Source organism: Myotis brandtii, unplaced genomic scaffold (genome assembly GCF_000412655.1).
Source record: "Myotis brandtii unplaced genomic scaffold, ASM41265v1 scaffold18, whole genome shotgun sequence".
Classification (NCBI taxonomy): domain Eukaryota; kingdom Metazoa; phylum Chordata; class Mammalia; order Chiroptera; family Vespertilionidae; genus Myotis; species Myotis brandtii.
Window position 1 is genome coordinate 10719389 of NW_005356674.1, and position 16383 is coordinate 10735771.

Here is a 16383-nt window from a genome sequence, read left to right on the forward strand (position 1 = left end):
TTCCTAAACTTACCGGTATTTCTTCAGTCCAAAGGCCGACGCTCTATCCACAGAGCCAAACCAGTTAGGGCTACCGGTATTTCTTGATGAATTTGTAGGACTTATTTTTTCTTCAGAACCTAATATATTTGTCTACATACTAACTTCCTTCCACATAGGGCTATGGAACACACCTGATGAATCATTTGAAAGAATTTCATATAAAACATGACATCCTGAACTTCCTCACATATGCAGATGAATATGCAATCGGATATTTCAAGAAACAGGTAAGTTTTTCACTGTGCAACACTGTTTTGCCGTTCCTTTTTAAAATATGCACTCGGGTAGCCTTCATTCCAATAAGTCTTTCCTTTGCCCCCATTCACTATTTTCTACTTAAAAGGAGGACATACATTTGTTTTATAAGCCTTAAGTAAGGTTCAGACTGGATTCAGAGGGTATGACCAGCACATAGTATAACTAGATAAGTATTTGTTGAGTGAATGAATGCCATCTCTGAGTGAATATAATATTGCATCCTGTCATTCTAAATTATGGTATCTCATCCCAGTGTGGGTGAGTCGAGTTCTCCATGTATGAGAGACATAGATTCAATCTGTGGAAAGCCTCTCTTTAGAGCAGAGAGGAAATTCTCATGTTTAGGAAAAGCTCCAGACGATTCTGGTTCCATCGTGCACAGCAGGCTGGGAGATTGGTTGCCCTCAGTCCTTTCTTATCAGAGGTTTCAGCTTGGCTTTTAAAGGATTATTCTTTGGCTGCACACTTATTTTCACAGTGCTTTATAATCCTTGTACGTTCTTTACATAATATGACTACAGAAGTCATGTACAGTTATTGCAGAAAATTTAGGAAGTGTAGTGAAACACAAAGAAAAGAGGAAAAATTGCTTGCAATTTTACCACCCAGAGAAATTTAATGTTAGTTGATGTTTGGATATAGACCCTTCTAATATTTTTTTCTGTGTGTGTTTGTGAGTGTATATAAATATAAAAATTGGCTCATTCTGTAATTTAATCACATGCTTTTTTTACTTTATATATTCTGATAATTTTGATATGACTTTTGATAGTTCTCTGAAATGTTTTATAAGTAGAAAATAATTTATTAAACCAATTCCACATTTTGGGTGCATTTAGGTATTTTTTTGTATGTAAGTGTACATGTGTGAGTATGTGTGTGTGTGCGTGTCTGTTGCCCTTATCTGTGGTAATTTGCTTTGAATAGATGTCTAGAAGTAGAGTTGCTTCCAGACATAGTTAAGGCTTTGTAATGCATTGCCAAATACTGTAACAATTTCTATTCTTGTCAGTAGTATATAAGGGGGCTCAGGAAATTGGGTGATAATTGAAAAGTAGGCTTTTTCCCCTTTCCTGGGTAACAAATTGTATTTGTTTGCATTTAGATGATCATAGTAAGGTTTAAGTTTTTTTTCCTTGTTCATTGACTCCTTTATATTAATTTTTCTTTTCTTTTGAATTGCCAATTTATTGTATTTTGCCTCTTTTTTATTAAAATATTTATTTTTACATTGATTTATGAAAACTTTGTATATAAGGAGTTTCACCTTTTATTTATGATTTCCTGTCGCATGTCATGTTTTAACATTGTTTATAGCTTTTTCTTTAATTTACCCAATTTTAAAGATTTTAAAACATAAGTCTATTAACTTTTTTTTTAAAAAAAAATAGAGGCTCTTATATGAGTAGAAAACATTCCCTCTTCCAACGTCAGGTAATTAATGGCCTGTATATATTTTTTTCTCATTTTTGGGGATGCATTTGAGGCTTTTGTAATTAAACTTACCTGACCGAACTCAGTGGGATTGCTTCACTGAGGGCTTAAGAGTCCGCTTTCCTAGGTTGTAAGGACATTGCAAAGTGTGAGATCTCAGCCACGATTCTTAAATGACTTGCATATAGTCCCCTTGGAAGGCGGTGGCAATAATTGTTTGGAAAATAAGTTTTTGCTGAAAGAGAAGGGAGGAAACTGCCGGTGATAGTTCTGAAGCCCAAGTAATTTTCTGCAAAAAAAAAAAAAAACTGAAATAGGCACTGTAAGGTAAATTATGTTTATATTATAAATATACATGAATACATACCCTGTGGCACTATGTTATTACAGCTTAAAGCAAGTAAATGAACATGTTGCAAAGCATTAATGTCACTGACACAACCACACATTGTGATGGTCTGAAAGTTTTTTGCCTGAAAAGTTGGGGTTTCATTTTTTTTTAACGTCAGAATTTTAATAGCTGTATTTTTTTGATAAACTTTTCTTTCAGACTTTACGTCAATCTAGTTGTTGATTTGTTAAGAATCCTGGAGGCCCTCGCCCCCACTTTGGGAGAATTTGTGCAATTTAATGCAAAATTAAACCTTATTTTACTTAATACTCATTTCTGTTAAAAACAAACAAACAAACACAACACTTGTTAGTATGATTGTGTTTTACTAGAATTATTTTTTTAAATGTTGTCTTGTTTCCTATTTGCATGTTTGATTTTTTTTGTTGTTTCGTTTTTTTGTTGTTGTTAATCCTCATACAAGGACATTTTCCATTGATTTTTTTAGAGAGAGTGGAAGAGAGAGGGAAAGACAGAAAGAAACATCGATGTGAGAGAAACACATCTATTGGTTGCCTCTTGCCCCCCCCCTGACCAGGGCCCGGGTGGGGGAGGAGCCTGCAACCAAGGTATGTGCCCTTGACCGGAATCGAACCTGGGATCCCCTCAGTCCGCAGGCTGACGCTCTGTCTACTGAGCCAAACAAGCTAGGGCGAAAGAAGCATATCTTGATGCCAGCACAGTACCTAGCACATAGTTAGCACTCAATATATATTTGGTGCACAATGCCCACATGAATGAATTTATTATTTGCTTTGCAGGGTTTCTCCAAAGAAATTAAAATACCTAAAACCAAATATGTTGGCTACATCAAGGACTATGAAGGAGCCACTTTAATGGGATGTGAGCTAAATCCACAGATCCCATACACAGAATTTTCTGTCATCATTAAGAAGCAGAAGGAGGTAAGCACGGGACTGACTCATGTTCCTCTGTACAGGGCAGTCTTAGTTGGGGTGAGTTGCATATCACTGGGCTCTGTGTAAATGGGTTTACTGGCTATCATCATCTCAGTTTGCTGTGGCTTGTCTAGATCCTTGGTCTGTCTCCTCTTGGTTACCATTCCTGAGAGCATCAGCTGTTGTTACATTGGTATAAAAAAACCCAACAAAACTTATTAAACATGATGAGTCATCTTAACTTCACCTTCAAGGTTTTTTACATTCTGGTCTCAAGCATTTTTCTAAACTTAGGTCTTTATTTTCTTCTCTAAACTATTCTCCAAAGGCCAATACTGATGCTTTAACCCTCTTTCTTGAGGTCTTTGCCCACCTCCCTCTCCTGACGTAAATTGAACCACTTCAGCCTGTGCTCCAATTCCTTCCTTGAACGTCTCCAGCACTAGTTTGATCCACTCATTGCAGTTATTCATCATCTTACACAGTCATTTATCTTAGCATGTATTCATCTCTCCTCTCACATTGCAAGTTCTGAAGGTTACATTTCTAGGTATTAACTGACTTGTTATCTACTATTGGGGTGAAGTCTTTTATGCATATGAACGGAAAGAGAAGCAGTAAAGGGAAAGATTGATAATTTGACTCCGTAGCAATTTTATATCTCTAAGACAGGAATAAGATAATGCAAAAAGAGCATAATTTGGGAGTGCACAGAGGCCATTTAATAAATGAATCAACTCTGTGTGTTAAGCCCAGGATCACCTCCTCGCTCCTCTAGTTCGTTGGATTCAAGCTGTGTCATTCTATAGAATTCCACTTTTTACTTCTCCTTCTCCCCCCCCCCTTTTAAGCTTTATTGTTGAAAGTATTACATAAGGTCCTCCTTTCCCCCCATTAACCTCTTCCAGACCACTCCCACCCCCCACCCCCACTTTATACTTCTGTTATTCATTTTAGTGCTCTTTTCTCTGGACGTAACTTTTAGAAGTTCTTCTGTCTTCGATCTATCTTTTTCTTCTGGTTTCTACTAATTTTTTTTAATCTCAGTTATTAATTATTATATCACCAATATAACAGACATTACACAGTGTCTGGTGCATAGTAGGTGCTCCATAAATATTTTCCTTTTACTTAAAGTGGCTCAGATTTGTTCTTCTGCTTCTTAGGGAAGTGAGCAAAAAGTGTTTATTGTTTTGTTTTGTCTTTTAAGTTAGAAAATAAAAACAACCTTTGTTGTTTTTTTCGTCAAAATGTCCGCCTAGGAGAGAATTCCAAATAAGGTACTTGGAGAGTTAATAAAATCACAGCAGGCTCCTCTCTCTCTCTGTCTCTGAAGAGCTGGCTTTCTTCATTGTTCTCTTTGGGGCTTAGTGAGCAGGTCTGAATTCAGCAGCTCATTGTTCAGCATTAGAGGCTGCTGGCCAACTAACGCCACCAGCCTGCTGTTAGCTGCTCATTCCTCACTCCTCCCAGCAGCCCAATTCATCTCCCAATTCAGTCTAAGCAGAGAGCAGGATTCCCCTGGCTGGGTCTGCAAATTCACATCGTCCAGATCTGCTGGCTCTTCCTCCATGAAGGGGAAAGCCCTAAGCACAGAGCTAACAAAAGCAGTCAGCTTTTTAGAAGATAAAGCTCCTTCCCCCTTCCTCTTTCTCTTCTCTTGGATCTTTTATCCTTCTCTCCTCACCTTCCTTCTCTACCGCCAGCCTTCTCTAACACACACTGTTGAGTGGATGGATGATGCAGGCTTGGAGTTGTTAACCTAGTTCTTCTAGAAGAGATCTCAGGTGACCATAGTAAAATATTTGGATTCACATAGTACCTTCTTCCACCGAAATCAAATGATTTTTACACGTGTCTTTTATTCCAACTTTGAAACCCCCCCTTGAGGAAGATAGGGACTAATGGTGGGAGCATACAAACTGTAAATATATGGTGGACTTTTCTAGCAGATCAGATTGTAGATGTGGTTAGAGGAACCCAGTGCCGTTGGATAGGTGGCACAGAGTGGAGAGATGAGTACTATTTCTTGAGTGTTGACTCCAAGGGAATGGTGGGATCCATAGGGGCCTTGTGTCATCTGAGATGGCTTTGTGGGAGATGTGTTTTGAACTGGGCAGCCTGGTGATTTTTTGGCTTTTTTTCTTCCTTTGGGAATTATTTTAGAACTAATTACCTCAGTACATTAGGAACTATTTTATAAAACAAACACCTCTCTCAAAAGCGTCACATCCTGGTTGTGATGCCTTAATAGACTTTAGAGCTGCTTTTTTCATGCAAACAGCATAGGTTGCGGCTCAAGCCTTGAAAAATTCGAGTAGTAAGGTCATCCTTCCAGGCTTGGGGAACTTTCCGAGGCCTTTAGTCCGAAGGAACAGTTCCTAGTCATGGATGTGAAGAGGTTCATGCGCTGGTCTGGGTAGCAGATCTCAGCTGCTTTGCTGTAGCTCTGCCAGGGTCTCCTCGCACACACAGAGCAAAAGAATCGGCTCTGATGCTAAAGAGGACAGTGGGCACTGGGGCTGGTGTGTTCTCTCAATTCGACTTTTCCGAGGGGGCAAGTACTGAAGAGGTTGTGTGAATGCTACTGAATGGACATGATGTAATAGAATGTCGTCATGACTCTCCTATTGAATAGAATTCACCCCTTCCTCCCCTTTTGTTTCCTGAAGACTTGATTTTGCTAGGGGAATAGCTCCCTAGGTTGGCTGACTTGGGCTGGAGCCACGGACTTCTGTCACTGACCACGCTTTCTTCCTGTGCTTTACAGATCATTAAAAAGCTGATAGAAAGAAAACAAGCCCAGATTCGAAAAGTCTACCCTGGACTTTCATGTTTTAAAGATGGAGTTCGACAGATCCCGATAGAAAGCATTCCTGGAATTAGTATGTATATGGATCTTCTTTTAAAAGCAAAATCTTTTGGAAATGCCACCAGAAGGGTTGGAAACTATTACCGGAGTGCAGTACTTTAAAAAGCTTTTGCCCTGCCCTTCTCCATCTGTGTTATTTCTAGTATTTTAAGAAGGCAGCCAATGCTTTCCTTTGATATCTTTTCTCTACTTCAAGTTGCAAACAAACTAAAGAGAGCGTAGATGACCCCTTGTTGTAGCTGTTAATAGCCATGATGTACTGAGAGCCTGCTATATGTGGCACAGTGCTAGGCACTACCCACATGTGACCTTGAAAGTCGGGGATTCTGCTTTTTACAAATGGGGAAATTCAGTCTCCAGCTAGTTAAGTCCTTTAACCTTACATGGCACATGGCCAGTAACTGGCTTGGTGAGGAGCAGCCCATTTCTTATCTCCTCCAAACAGCTTGCTGTTCTCACCATATCTCATTGCCATCATGGTTGCAATCTGCATATAGATCTGTGCTTGGGTAAATTAGTGTTTCCACACTTCTAGAAAGGATGATTGGAAATCACATAATTTGATTCCGGTTCCCTATTTTACAACAGTTTTCTTGAAGGTTCTTATCTGAGAGTATGTTAGCAGTGAGTTGTATTGAGCTAAAATGTACAAAGTAGTTCTTTTTTTAAAAAAAATATATATTTTATTGATTTTTTACAGCAAGGAAGGGAGAGGGATAGAGAGTTAGAAACATCGATGAGAGAGAAGCATCGATCAGCTGCCTCCTGCACACCCCCTACTGGGGATGTGCCTGCAACCAAGGCACATGCCCTTGACCGGAATCGAACCTGGGACCCTTCAGTCCCCAGGCCGACGCTCTATCCAGTGAGCCAAACCGGCTAGGGCCAAAATAGTTCTTTTGGTAGATCAAATATCAGCACTTTCATGTGGTTCAAGTCCAGGTCTTCTGGTATATTGAAGATTTATAAAGCAAAACAAAATCATGCAAACTAAAGAAAGCCACATTATTTGTTTTTTCATGATACGATTCATATCTATTTCTTCTTTACAAAAATCTACTCTACAGCACATCTTGCTTTCACTGCCAGACCCAGAAATTTTACTTCCCCATATTATCCCAATTAATAATAGCTACCGTATCACTGAATGCCATTTTGTGCCAGGCATTCTTCTATGGGATAATATCACCTAATTTTTAGAGTTCTGTTTTATAAATTGATACATTGAGAGCCAAAAGGTTAAATAACTTACCTAGGGTAGGTCAGCTTTTAAGGAGAAAGCAAGAAATCAACTCCAGCCCAGCCAGCATGGCTTAGTGGTTGAGTATCGATCTCTGAACCAGGAGGTCACAGTTTGATTCCCAGTCAGGGTACATGCTCACGTTGCGGGCTGGATCCACACTGTGGGGCGTGCAGGAGTCAGCCAATCAATGAATCTCTCTCATCATTGATGTTTCTCTTTCTCTCTCTCCCTTCCTCTCTGAAATCAATAAAACTATATTAGGGGGAAAAAAAAAAGAAATCAACTCCAGGTCTACTGGACTCTAGACTATGTTTTCTTTCTGCTACACCAAACCGTCTTGCATTACAAGCAGGCGCCAAATAAAATAGAGACTAGGACAGACTTTGTTCTGACGTAAAATAACAGCCTAACTCTTTCACATGGTGATGGCAAAAAAATTGAGTTAGAGTTTAAAAAATACACATACCCACAGTACTGGGCATTTGTAATTTTTGTGATTTTCTTTGAAAGGTTGGAGTTCCTTCTTTAAAAAACATATTGAGCAGTGTTGTTAGTCTTGGAAACGTTTTGCGCTGCTAGCCGTATTAGAAAGTACCGGACTGCAGTTCATTTCAGTGTCTTCCCAGGGACAGATTTATGAAGGCATGGCTGCGATTTATTGCATTTTGGTTAAGTGTTAACTGTTATTCTCTTGCCAAAAGCAGTTCTCATTCAGTGTTTATTTCATTGTCATATAGGAGAGACAGGCTGGAAACAGAGTGGAAAAGAGAAAAGGTAAGTGTGATGGGTGAGAAGATAATAATGGAAGTGATTCCCCCCCCCCCCCCCCCAGAAAATGGGCAAACCCAGTGTAATCACCAATACAATTGTTGGTTTTCAGTTTTCATTAAAAAAACAAAAATCAGGAATGAATCCAGTTTTAGTTTTTTTTGTAAAAATGAGCTGAATAGGAATCACCTGGCAAGAGGGGAAGATACTAATCGTTGTTCCTTGTTGTTCACTCTTTTCCTTTCAAGTAAAGAGCCCAAAGACTCTGACCAGCTCTACAGCACGCTCAAGAGCATCCTCCAGCAGGTGAAGGTGGGCGTTTTCATTCACCTATTGCCAATATGTTGAAATGATTTCTCACATGGAATTTCCATATTTGATACTTTACTTTTTTTCTTTCCCCAAGAGCCATCAAAGCGCTTGGCCCTTCATGGAACCTGTGAAGAGAACAGAAGCTCCGGGATATTATGAAGTTATAAGGTTCCCCATGGGTAATGCCATTAACATTTTCTAAGTATAGATTTAAAACTCTCTGGATGGTGGTGTGGGGGACAAATGGTTACTGAGGTTAATTTGTACTCTTCAGTCATAGGGTAGAGTGTGTGTGATGGGCGGTGGGATCCCATGTACCCGAGGAGGGCAGTGATGTCAGAACAGAATGGCAAAGGAGAAGTGGGTGGCTATGTTCATGAGAGACGTTCTGCAGCTATCTGAGAGCCCACACACCAACGTATTAGACACAGAAGCCCAGGTGGGGATTGTAGACAGCACTAGATACGAAGGTGGCTGTTTGGACATAACCTCGCTTATATTCTACCCGTTGCAAATGGATAAACATCAGGTTGTTCTCTTTTTCTTTTTAATATATTTTATTGATTTTTTTTACAGAGAGGAAGGGAGAGGGATAGAGAGTTAGAAACATCGATGAGAGAGAGCCATCAAGCAGCTGCCTCCTGCACACCCCCCACTGGGGATGTGCCCGCAACCAAGGTACATGCCCTTGACCGGAATCGAACCTGGGACCCTTCAGTCCCCAAGCTGACGCTCTATCCACTGAGCCAAACCAGCCAGAGCACAGGCTGTTCTCTTGATAAATTTTGAATCTGAGAATTCTTGAAGACAGTGCAAGAGAAGTTAGGTGAAGCTGTTTGCTGTACTTTCAGAGGGAGAAATCCTAGTTAGTACACTCCTTGATTTTTCAGGCTCTTGATGAATACTATTAGTGTCACTCTTTATACTCCTATTTTAAGCTTTGTCCCACATCCAAAACCAAACAAACAAAAACACCACTAGAGATGTAGACTTGTGGAAATTGCCACTGTGCCTGCAGCATACTAAAAGGAATGATTGAGTGAATTGAGAACCCCCAAATTAAACCAGTTTGGTGTCAGTCAAATGACAGACAACTAGCTGAAATGTTCTCTTTTCAGTCGGTTGTGTGGCCATTTTTTTGGAGAGAGCCCGTGTCTTCTGTCCCTTTTCTACCTGTCATCTATTTCTGGTGCTAAGGAAAGATTGAAGTGTGAAAGGAAGAGTTAAAGGGATGCAGTAGCTCCCTGATAACAGAGTTATTTGTAGATGTTTTCTGTAGCATTCATTTTCACACGAACATTTTATATAGTCCTGGTAATGATTTCAGTAGTCTCTACTCCTTAAAGAAGACATGCACCCATATGCTTTTCTTTCTTTTTTATATCTCTCTCTGCCTTGCTTCTGTGTATTTCAGTACATGAAAACCAAAGTGAGGGTTGACTGGGTCTTGAGTTCTGAATGGAAAGGTGATTTGGGAATTAATATTTTCCACGATGTAAAACAATACGCTAAAACCCTTTATGTACATTTCAAAAGTTAACTGACCTTCGCATCCTCATCTTCGGGATCATTTCCACTTTTGTGAAACCTTCATGGGAGGTTGTATGCATTTGCAGAGAATAGTTTTCTTCCAGTCCATCCACGTGCCCTCTGCAGACCTGCAATGGTAGGCTAGCGGGCTTGCCTGTCATCGTTTACTCACAGCTGCTTTCTGGAAGGCTTTTGCTTGGCCAAGTCCAAGAAGGATGTGAGCCTCTGCAATTGCTTCCCACTTGTGTGTATAGCTGAATGCTCAGGAGGAGGAAATTGACCACATTGAGTAAGACCAGTGGTGGGCTAAGGTGTGTGCTGGACAAAGTCAATGAACACAGTAAATGGTGCTCTTTAGTGGAGCCACCGTCATTTTGTTGGGATGCCTTTAGGTGCTGGGCAAAATATGCAGTCTTGCCCCCTAAGATGGTCATGTGTTTAAGGATAAGACTGACAAGTCAGTAATTTTACTTTTCCTCATTACCTTCTTGGCTCTTCCCTAAAACATTTCTTCTCTTTCCCCTGTGCCCTAAAAAACTCTTTTCTTGCCCTAACCGGTTTGGCTCAGTGGATAGAGCGTCGGCCTGCAGACTGAAGGGTCCCGGGTTTGATTCCGGTCAAGGGCATGTACCTTGGTTGCGGGCAACATCCCCAGTAGGGGGTGTGCAGGAGGCAGCTGATCGATGTTTCTCTCTCGTCAATGTTTCTGACTCCCTCTCCCTCTCCGTTCCTCTCTGTAAAAAAAATCAATAAAATATATTAAAAAAAAACCCAAAACTCTTTTCTTCCGTGTGAATGAAATCTAACCTGTTTTATTTAAGGAACATTGTCAGAAGAGTCTGATCCAAGCATATCTTCTTATCACACGTGGGTTGCTAGGCAGGGTTTTTGGATTTATCCAGAATTCCCAATTGGTGGGGGGAATGAAAATAGATTAATTTAATGGTGTCTCCATGTTTGGAATTACTGATGTTTAATCACCTTCTCTTGTAATTTATGCTGTTTGGTCAACTGAAATAATCTAAAAAGGCTAGAGAAATATGCTGTTATCACTTTATAATAGAAAGGAAATATGGAAATATGCAGAATTGGTTGTTATTATTCAGAAAGGCCCAAACACTTCTATGGTTCTTGTTTTGTTTCTTAGATATTTTAGGCTCTCCCCATCTCTTCTTACCCTCTGCCTTCCAAAAAATAATTTGAAAAGTTTTTAGATAAACTTTTTTGTGTGAAGTTTCATTGTCTTTTCCCCCTTTTATTCTTTTGGTTAAACATGTCTTCTAAAACATTATGCCTGGCAGCATTCTTAAGTGGCAGGTATTTAGTTGGAAGAAAGGTAAACCTCTAATTTTATCTAGAGAGGCACAATTTAATTGCTCTTTCTTTCTAAAACAAGAAGACATCTTTATCTGTTCAATGACACTAGGATGAGACATTTAGTGGAATATTTGCTATACCTTTGTGTGTCTTAATACTTTTTTTTCTCACTTTCCAAACTATTTCAGTCAGAGAAGAAAGAAAATTGAAAGTTGAACTCAGATGTGATGATATGACTCTAATTGAGTCAAAGGAAATAAGCAAAAGCAGATATTTCCCATTTTTTCTTTGTGGTAGATTTAGGATTTTGATGCAAATTAACTTCTCCCAGTTTGGGGATGTTGCACATAAATTTATCTATCTTATTAAATGATAATCACAGTGTATTTGGTTATAAGCTTCTTTCCCTCTGGAAAATTTGATAATATAGTGGGAATTTGGATTATTGATATTCGGAAGTATTTCTTTTTAAAAAAATATATATTTTATTGATTTTTCACAGAGAGGAAGGGAGAGGGATAGAGAGTTAGAAACATCGATGAGAGAGAAACATCGATCAGCTGCCTCCTGCACACTCCCTACTGGGTGTGTGCCCGCAACCAAGGTACATGCCCTTGGCCGGAATCGAACCCGGGACCCTTGAGTCCGCAGGCCGACGCTCTATCCACTGAGCCAAACCAGCTAGGGCCAGAAGTATTTCTTTAGTGAATTTGACTTATTTTTCCATGTTAATGCAAATTTTAATTATAGAACCAGGCTTAGAGGCAACTAGGGACCTATAAGTAGACAATGTTAATAAGTTAATGTTAATAAGTGGAAGATGTTAGCGTCTTCTAATCTGCATGGGATTCTTTAAATCAGTCCTGAGACCGAGGATTAACGAAGCCCCGTTGTATTCTTATAAGTTTAGATGAAGCACCGTGTTCATTTATAAAAATAATACAGTTTAAGCAAGTAGATATATTGGGAAAATAATTCTTTTTACAATAGTCTTGCAAGGCTTGTTTGCTTTAGAAAATAGATGATTAAGTTTGTCATTCTTATGCCATTGATGGAGTATGAAACTAAATTCATTTGAGCCACTTTACCTGCAAGGTCACTGGTGTATTTATTTGCAGATGTATTTACGATCATTTTCTCTACTTAGTTCTGTCCCTGCAACACCAAGACAACTGCGACTTTCGTGAAACAAACTCACTCTGTTTTGAGTAATGAAAGATTCAATACACATGTTCCACCTGTCTTACTCCATGTAGATAAAGCCTCTTCTGTATAAATCTGAATGAATAACTGACAGTACTCAGTTTATCATATTTATTGCTGCTCATCAACTTAGCTTCTTGTGCTGAATAAGGGATTGGGCCAGATGACTAATAATGGTCCCTTCCATGTTAAAATGCTGTGATTCTACCCAAGAAACTCTCACAAAAGAAAGAACATAAAGTTTAAGAACTGTTTTCCCTGATCATATGAATTTCTCTTAAACAAAGGCATTGGGCTGGGAAAAATGTAATCTAAGTGATGAAAGAAATGAAAGATTTCCTTCCCAGTCTCACTTTTGTCAGCTAGTGTTCAAAAGGGGCCAAACATTGCTAACCTATTTTCTTTCCTGTGCAGATCTGAAAACCATGAGTGAACGCCTCAAGAATAGGTACTATGTGTCTAAGAAATTATTCATGGCAGACTTACAGCGAGTCTTCACCAACTGCAAAGAGTACAACCCCCCTGAGAGTGAATACTACAAATGTGCCAATATCCTGGAGAAATTCTTCTTCAGTAAGATTAAGGAAGCTGGATTAATTGACAAGTGATTCTCTCCCCGCCACCCCTCGCTTCTTAGAAACTCAACAAGCAGAGTGCCTAAAGCAAGGTGGTTTAGTTTTACAAAAAATTGGACATAATGTGTTGAAGATACTTGTAAATGTATTAATTAGCACTTTGGAAAAACAAAAACCTCCTCTTAGCTTTTCAGATATGTATTTAAATGGAAGTCATAGAACATTTTTATTTTATGAAATAGATTTTAATCTATTTACTACTATTAATGTCAATTTTCTATGGCATGTCCATTAGCTGAATATTCAATAGGAGATGATCAGGGGTTTCCTCAAAACCTGTATATGAGGAAATTGCACATAGTACCAAGATTTGGGGGAATCCAGAAAAGTCAGACCATGAATGTTTCCATTTTTTTCTAATGGAATGTGAGAGTTTATTTTTATTTTTTTCTGAAGGATTTCTAAGGAAGGGATATGTGATAAAAAGCCCGTAAAAGGTAAAATATGTGATGTTTGAAGTCTCACTGTAGACTTTATATATTTTTTAAAAACACTCATCTAGATGAGGTGCTTTGAGCAGTTCTGAAAGATGCCATTCCAGAAAAGCAACTGCTTTGATTCCTAAGGAAGAAATTCTAAATAATGCAAACTTTTTAATAAGCACCCGGGATTTTGATAATTCTATCTACCTGCAAAAAACTTGTGAGTGCATAACCACTATTTTAATAATTATTTTCTCTACACAAACGTATACTATTATATTTGACGTTGCTTATGCAGGCCATAAGTTCCAAAAGGCAATTTCCTGGGCCACAAAGGCATACATTTGAAAACACTTTTAATTGAATCAACATGCTTTAATAAGAAAAGAGGTATAATCTATATATGTATCAAACATGGTGGATTCTTATTCTAATAAATAGGGGTTTCTTTTCTACACAGCACCCCACTGATAATGTTATGTATGGACATTTTTCCCTTTGCATCTTCAGATTGTGTATATTCATTGTCTAAGGTGACTTAAATTACCACCAAGATTTGCTGTCAGTATTTTAACACCTACATTGGTTTATAGACCCAGGGTAATAACCCACTAAAGCCCATTGTACAACCTTATTAATCTGTCTTGGGATTCCATCCTAGTGCTTTGATTTAGTTCCTGATCAACACTACATAGATAAGTGGGACATCTGCCATCCCAACTCTGGGAGAACCAACTAACATAAAGCAATTGAAGTCCATTCTTGATGGTCTCGACACTAATTTTTGTGACACACATTTATAAACTGATTTTTGTAAAGAACTGGGTTTTAAAAATGTATTTAACTTGATGTTTTCTATCAGCATAAATGAATAAAGACGATCAGTTAATAGTCATTAAAAACAATTGCCAGAGATAATCTGCATAAAGGGAAAAAAACTTGCAAATGGCTATTAAATTGGAAGTATTATTTTTAATAGGCAAGAGAAGTTCAGAATGCTCACATGAAAAAAATGCCTCAACTTTTTTAAGTATAAGAAACCACCTTGCGTGGCATCTAGATTTCTAATGAAGAATGATGATACAATTTGGATAAAGTATCCTGGACTGGTTTTACACCGCGCTTTGTACTGGATCTGCCGAAGCATCTGTCCAGCTTGGTATCCTGTGAAAGTTCGTTATTTTCTGGGTAGACATTCTTATAGAGTATTGTCTTTAAAATCAGATGGTCTCTTCTATATTGAAAGCATTTTTATGTTTTCTAATTTAAAAATTAATATTTTCTTATAGATATTGTGCAATAAAGCTGAAGTAGGATGTGTGGTTTTTGCAAATGCTTTAACAGCTGATAAAAATTTTACATTTGTAAAATTAATATATTGTACTGGTACAAAATAGTTTTAAATTATATTTTAAAAAGCTCTCAAATCTGGTGGTGTGTTTTCTTCTTCTAGCAGATTGATTTTAACGGGGGAAAAAAGATCTGGTTGATGACCAAGGAGTTTATTCTTCATTCTTAGTTCTTAAGCATTTTGTGAAGATGTTTAGAAGCATTGCATTTGTGGGAAGTTTCATGAAAATCTCCAGCTCATCAGTGAGAGCTTTTCAGGAGGAGGGACGCTTACTGTACCTGTGTCTCTTGAATTGTCCACTGCATTTTGCCCACCATCACTCATTAAATAAGAAAAAATACAATCCAGCTAAAGAAGACTGTTACTGGTTTAGAAATAAAAAATTCCCCCCAGCTCCTCTACTTTGCATCAGTGAAACAGATGAGTGAGCAGAGAGATACAAATACAGCTGATTTTTACGTTTCTCCCATATGAGCATCTATTACAAAAAAAGCTGACTGTAGGAAATAACGCTCTGTCCTGTTGGGGTATATGAGGACCCACCAAGGAGTTCTCCTCTTCTGAATTCTGAACCGAGAAGTCAAGAGCATAGGCATAGATGATTGCCAAAATATCTTTATTAATAATAAAGTGTATATTGGAGAATATGGCTTATGTACCTGGGGATATTGGACTTTCTGATAATGAATCCTAGAATGTGAGGAGATACTCAGAATGCTCACAATGAAAAAAATGCCTCAACTTTAAGAAAACCTTGAATGGCATCTAGACTTCTAATGAAGAACGATGTTACAAGTATCTTGGACTGGCTTTAGTGCTTTGTACTGAGGCACTGTTTGGTATCTTGTAGAAGTTTATTTTCTCGGTAGACATTCTTATAAAGTATCACCAACAGCTCTGCACCACTACCAACTTCCCCATCCAAGGGCATGGCCTTTATCATTAAGCCCAGTACATGGCCAAGAGCAATGGTGCTGTCTGAAGGCAGAACAATTCCGAAGAGGCGCAGGTGAGGGAGGAACAGAACAACCCAGCCCAGTTCTTCACTCTGGCTCACCAGTTAGGTAAGACCCTCCTGAGGAGGAATGAATGAGGGGCAGAGGAAGCCAGGGGATGAAGGATGTCCTTCTACAGGAAAGGAAATGTCTGCAATGGAGGTAAGTTTCTCTCTCACTCCACCCCATATATTCATAGTCAAAAATCGCTCTAATTTTTTTGATTATTCAATACACAATTAAAAACTGGTTGTATTCATTAGAAGAAGGTCGTGGAAAGAAGACTTTGAGGTCTTCATATTACCTGGAAGCAAAATTTGTAATTATGGAGCCTAAAAAGTAGAAATAGGATCAGACTGAGGTACTGTGAGCAGGTTACTAATGTGTCATCCATCTCCTTTAAGCTGATACTCTTCAGACCAACCCTCAGTGTTTATTTGAGTCTAAGACCTGCACAAGGAAGGGTTCCTAGTGGCAGCCCTTGGCATTTTCCATAATGTTCTGAGCTGTTCTGCTCTGCCCCTTAACTAGCATTCTCCTTTTAGCAAAGTAAAAACCCCAAAGAAAAGAGGGCAGCTACTTTGGAATATCAAGTCATAACGGCAAGAGGTAGTAATTAAGTTGGCTTCTCTGCCCCCACCCCCCAACCCCCACATATTGAAACATTTTTAGATTTCTTGACTATTTAAACATCCGCCCCCCCCCCCCCCC

At 38.8% G+C, this 16383-nt stretch overlaps 1 protein-coding gene across 5 annotated transcripts in view; it reads left to right on the top strand.

Moving 5' to 3' along the window:
- The window catches only part of KAT2B (K(lysine) acetyltransferase 2B), an 86371-nt gene extending 71624 nt beyond the window's left edge, over positions 1-14747 (top strand). For 2 of the 5 annotated variants that reach the window (XM_014537579.1, XM_014537581.1), the window contains exons 12-18: positions 159-269; positions 2887-3030; positions 5795-5909; positions 7877-7913; positions 8156-8219; positions 8314-8398; positions 12684-14747. In XM_014537579.1, coding sequence (XP_014393065.1) covers positions 159-269; positions 2887-3030; positions 5795-5909; positions 7877-7913; positions 8156-8219; positions 8314-8398; positions 12684-12877 — 750 coding nt within the window. In that variant the 3' untranslated portion in view covers positions 12878-14747. Of the gene's footprint in view, positions 1-158; positions 270-2886; positions 3031-5794; positions 5910-7876; positions 7914-8155; positions 8220-8313; positions 8399-12683 lie in introns of those variants that run through there. The other 3 variants (XM_014537580.1, XM_014537583.1, XM_014537582.1) reach the window with 3 other exon arrangements.
- Positions 14748-16383: the final 1636 nt, after the last annotated feature.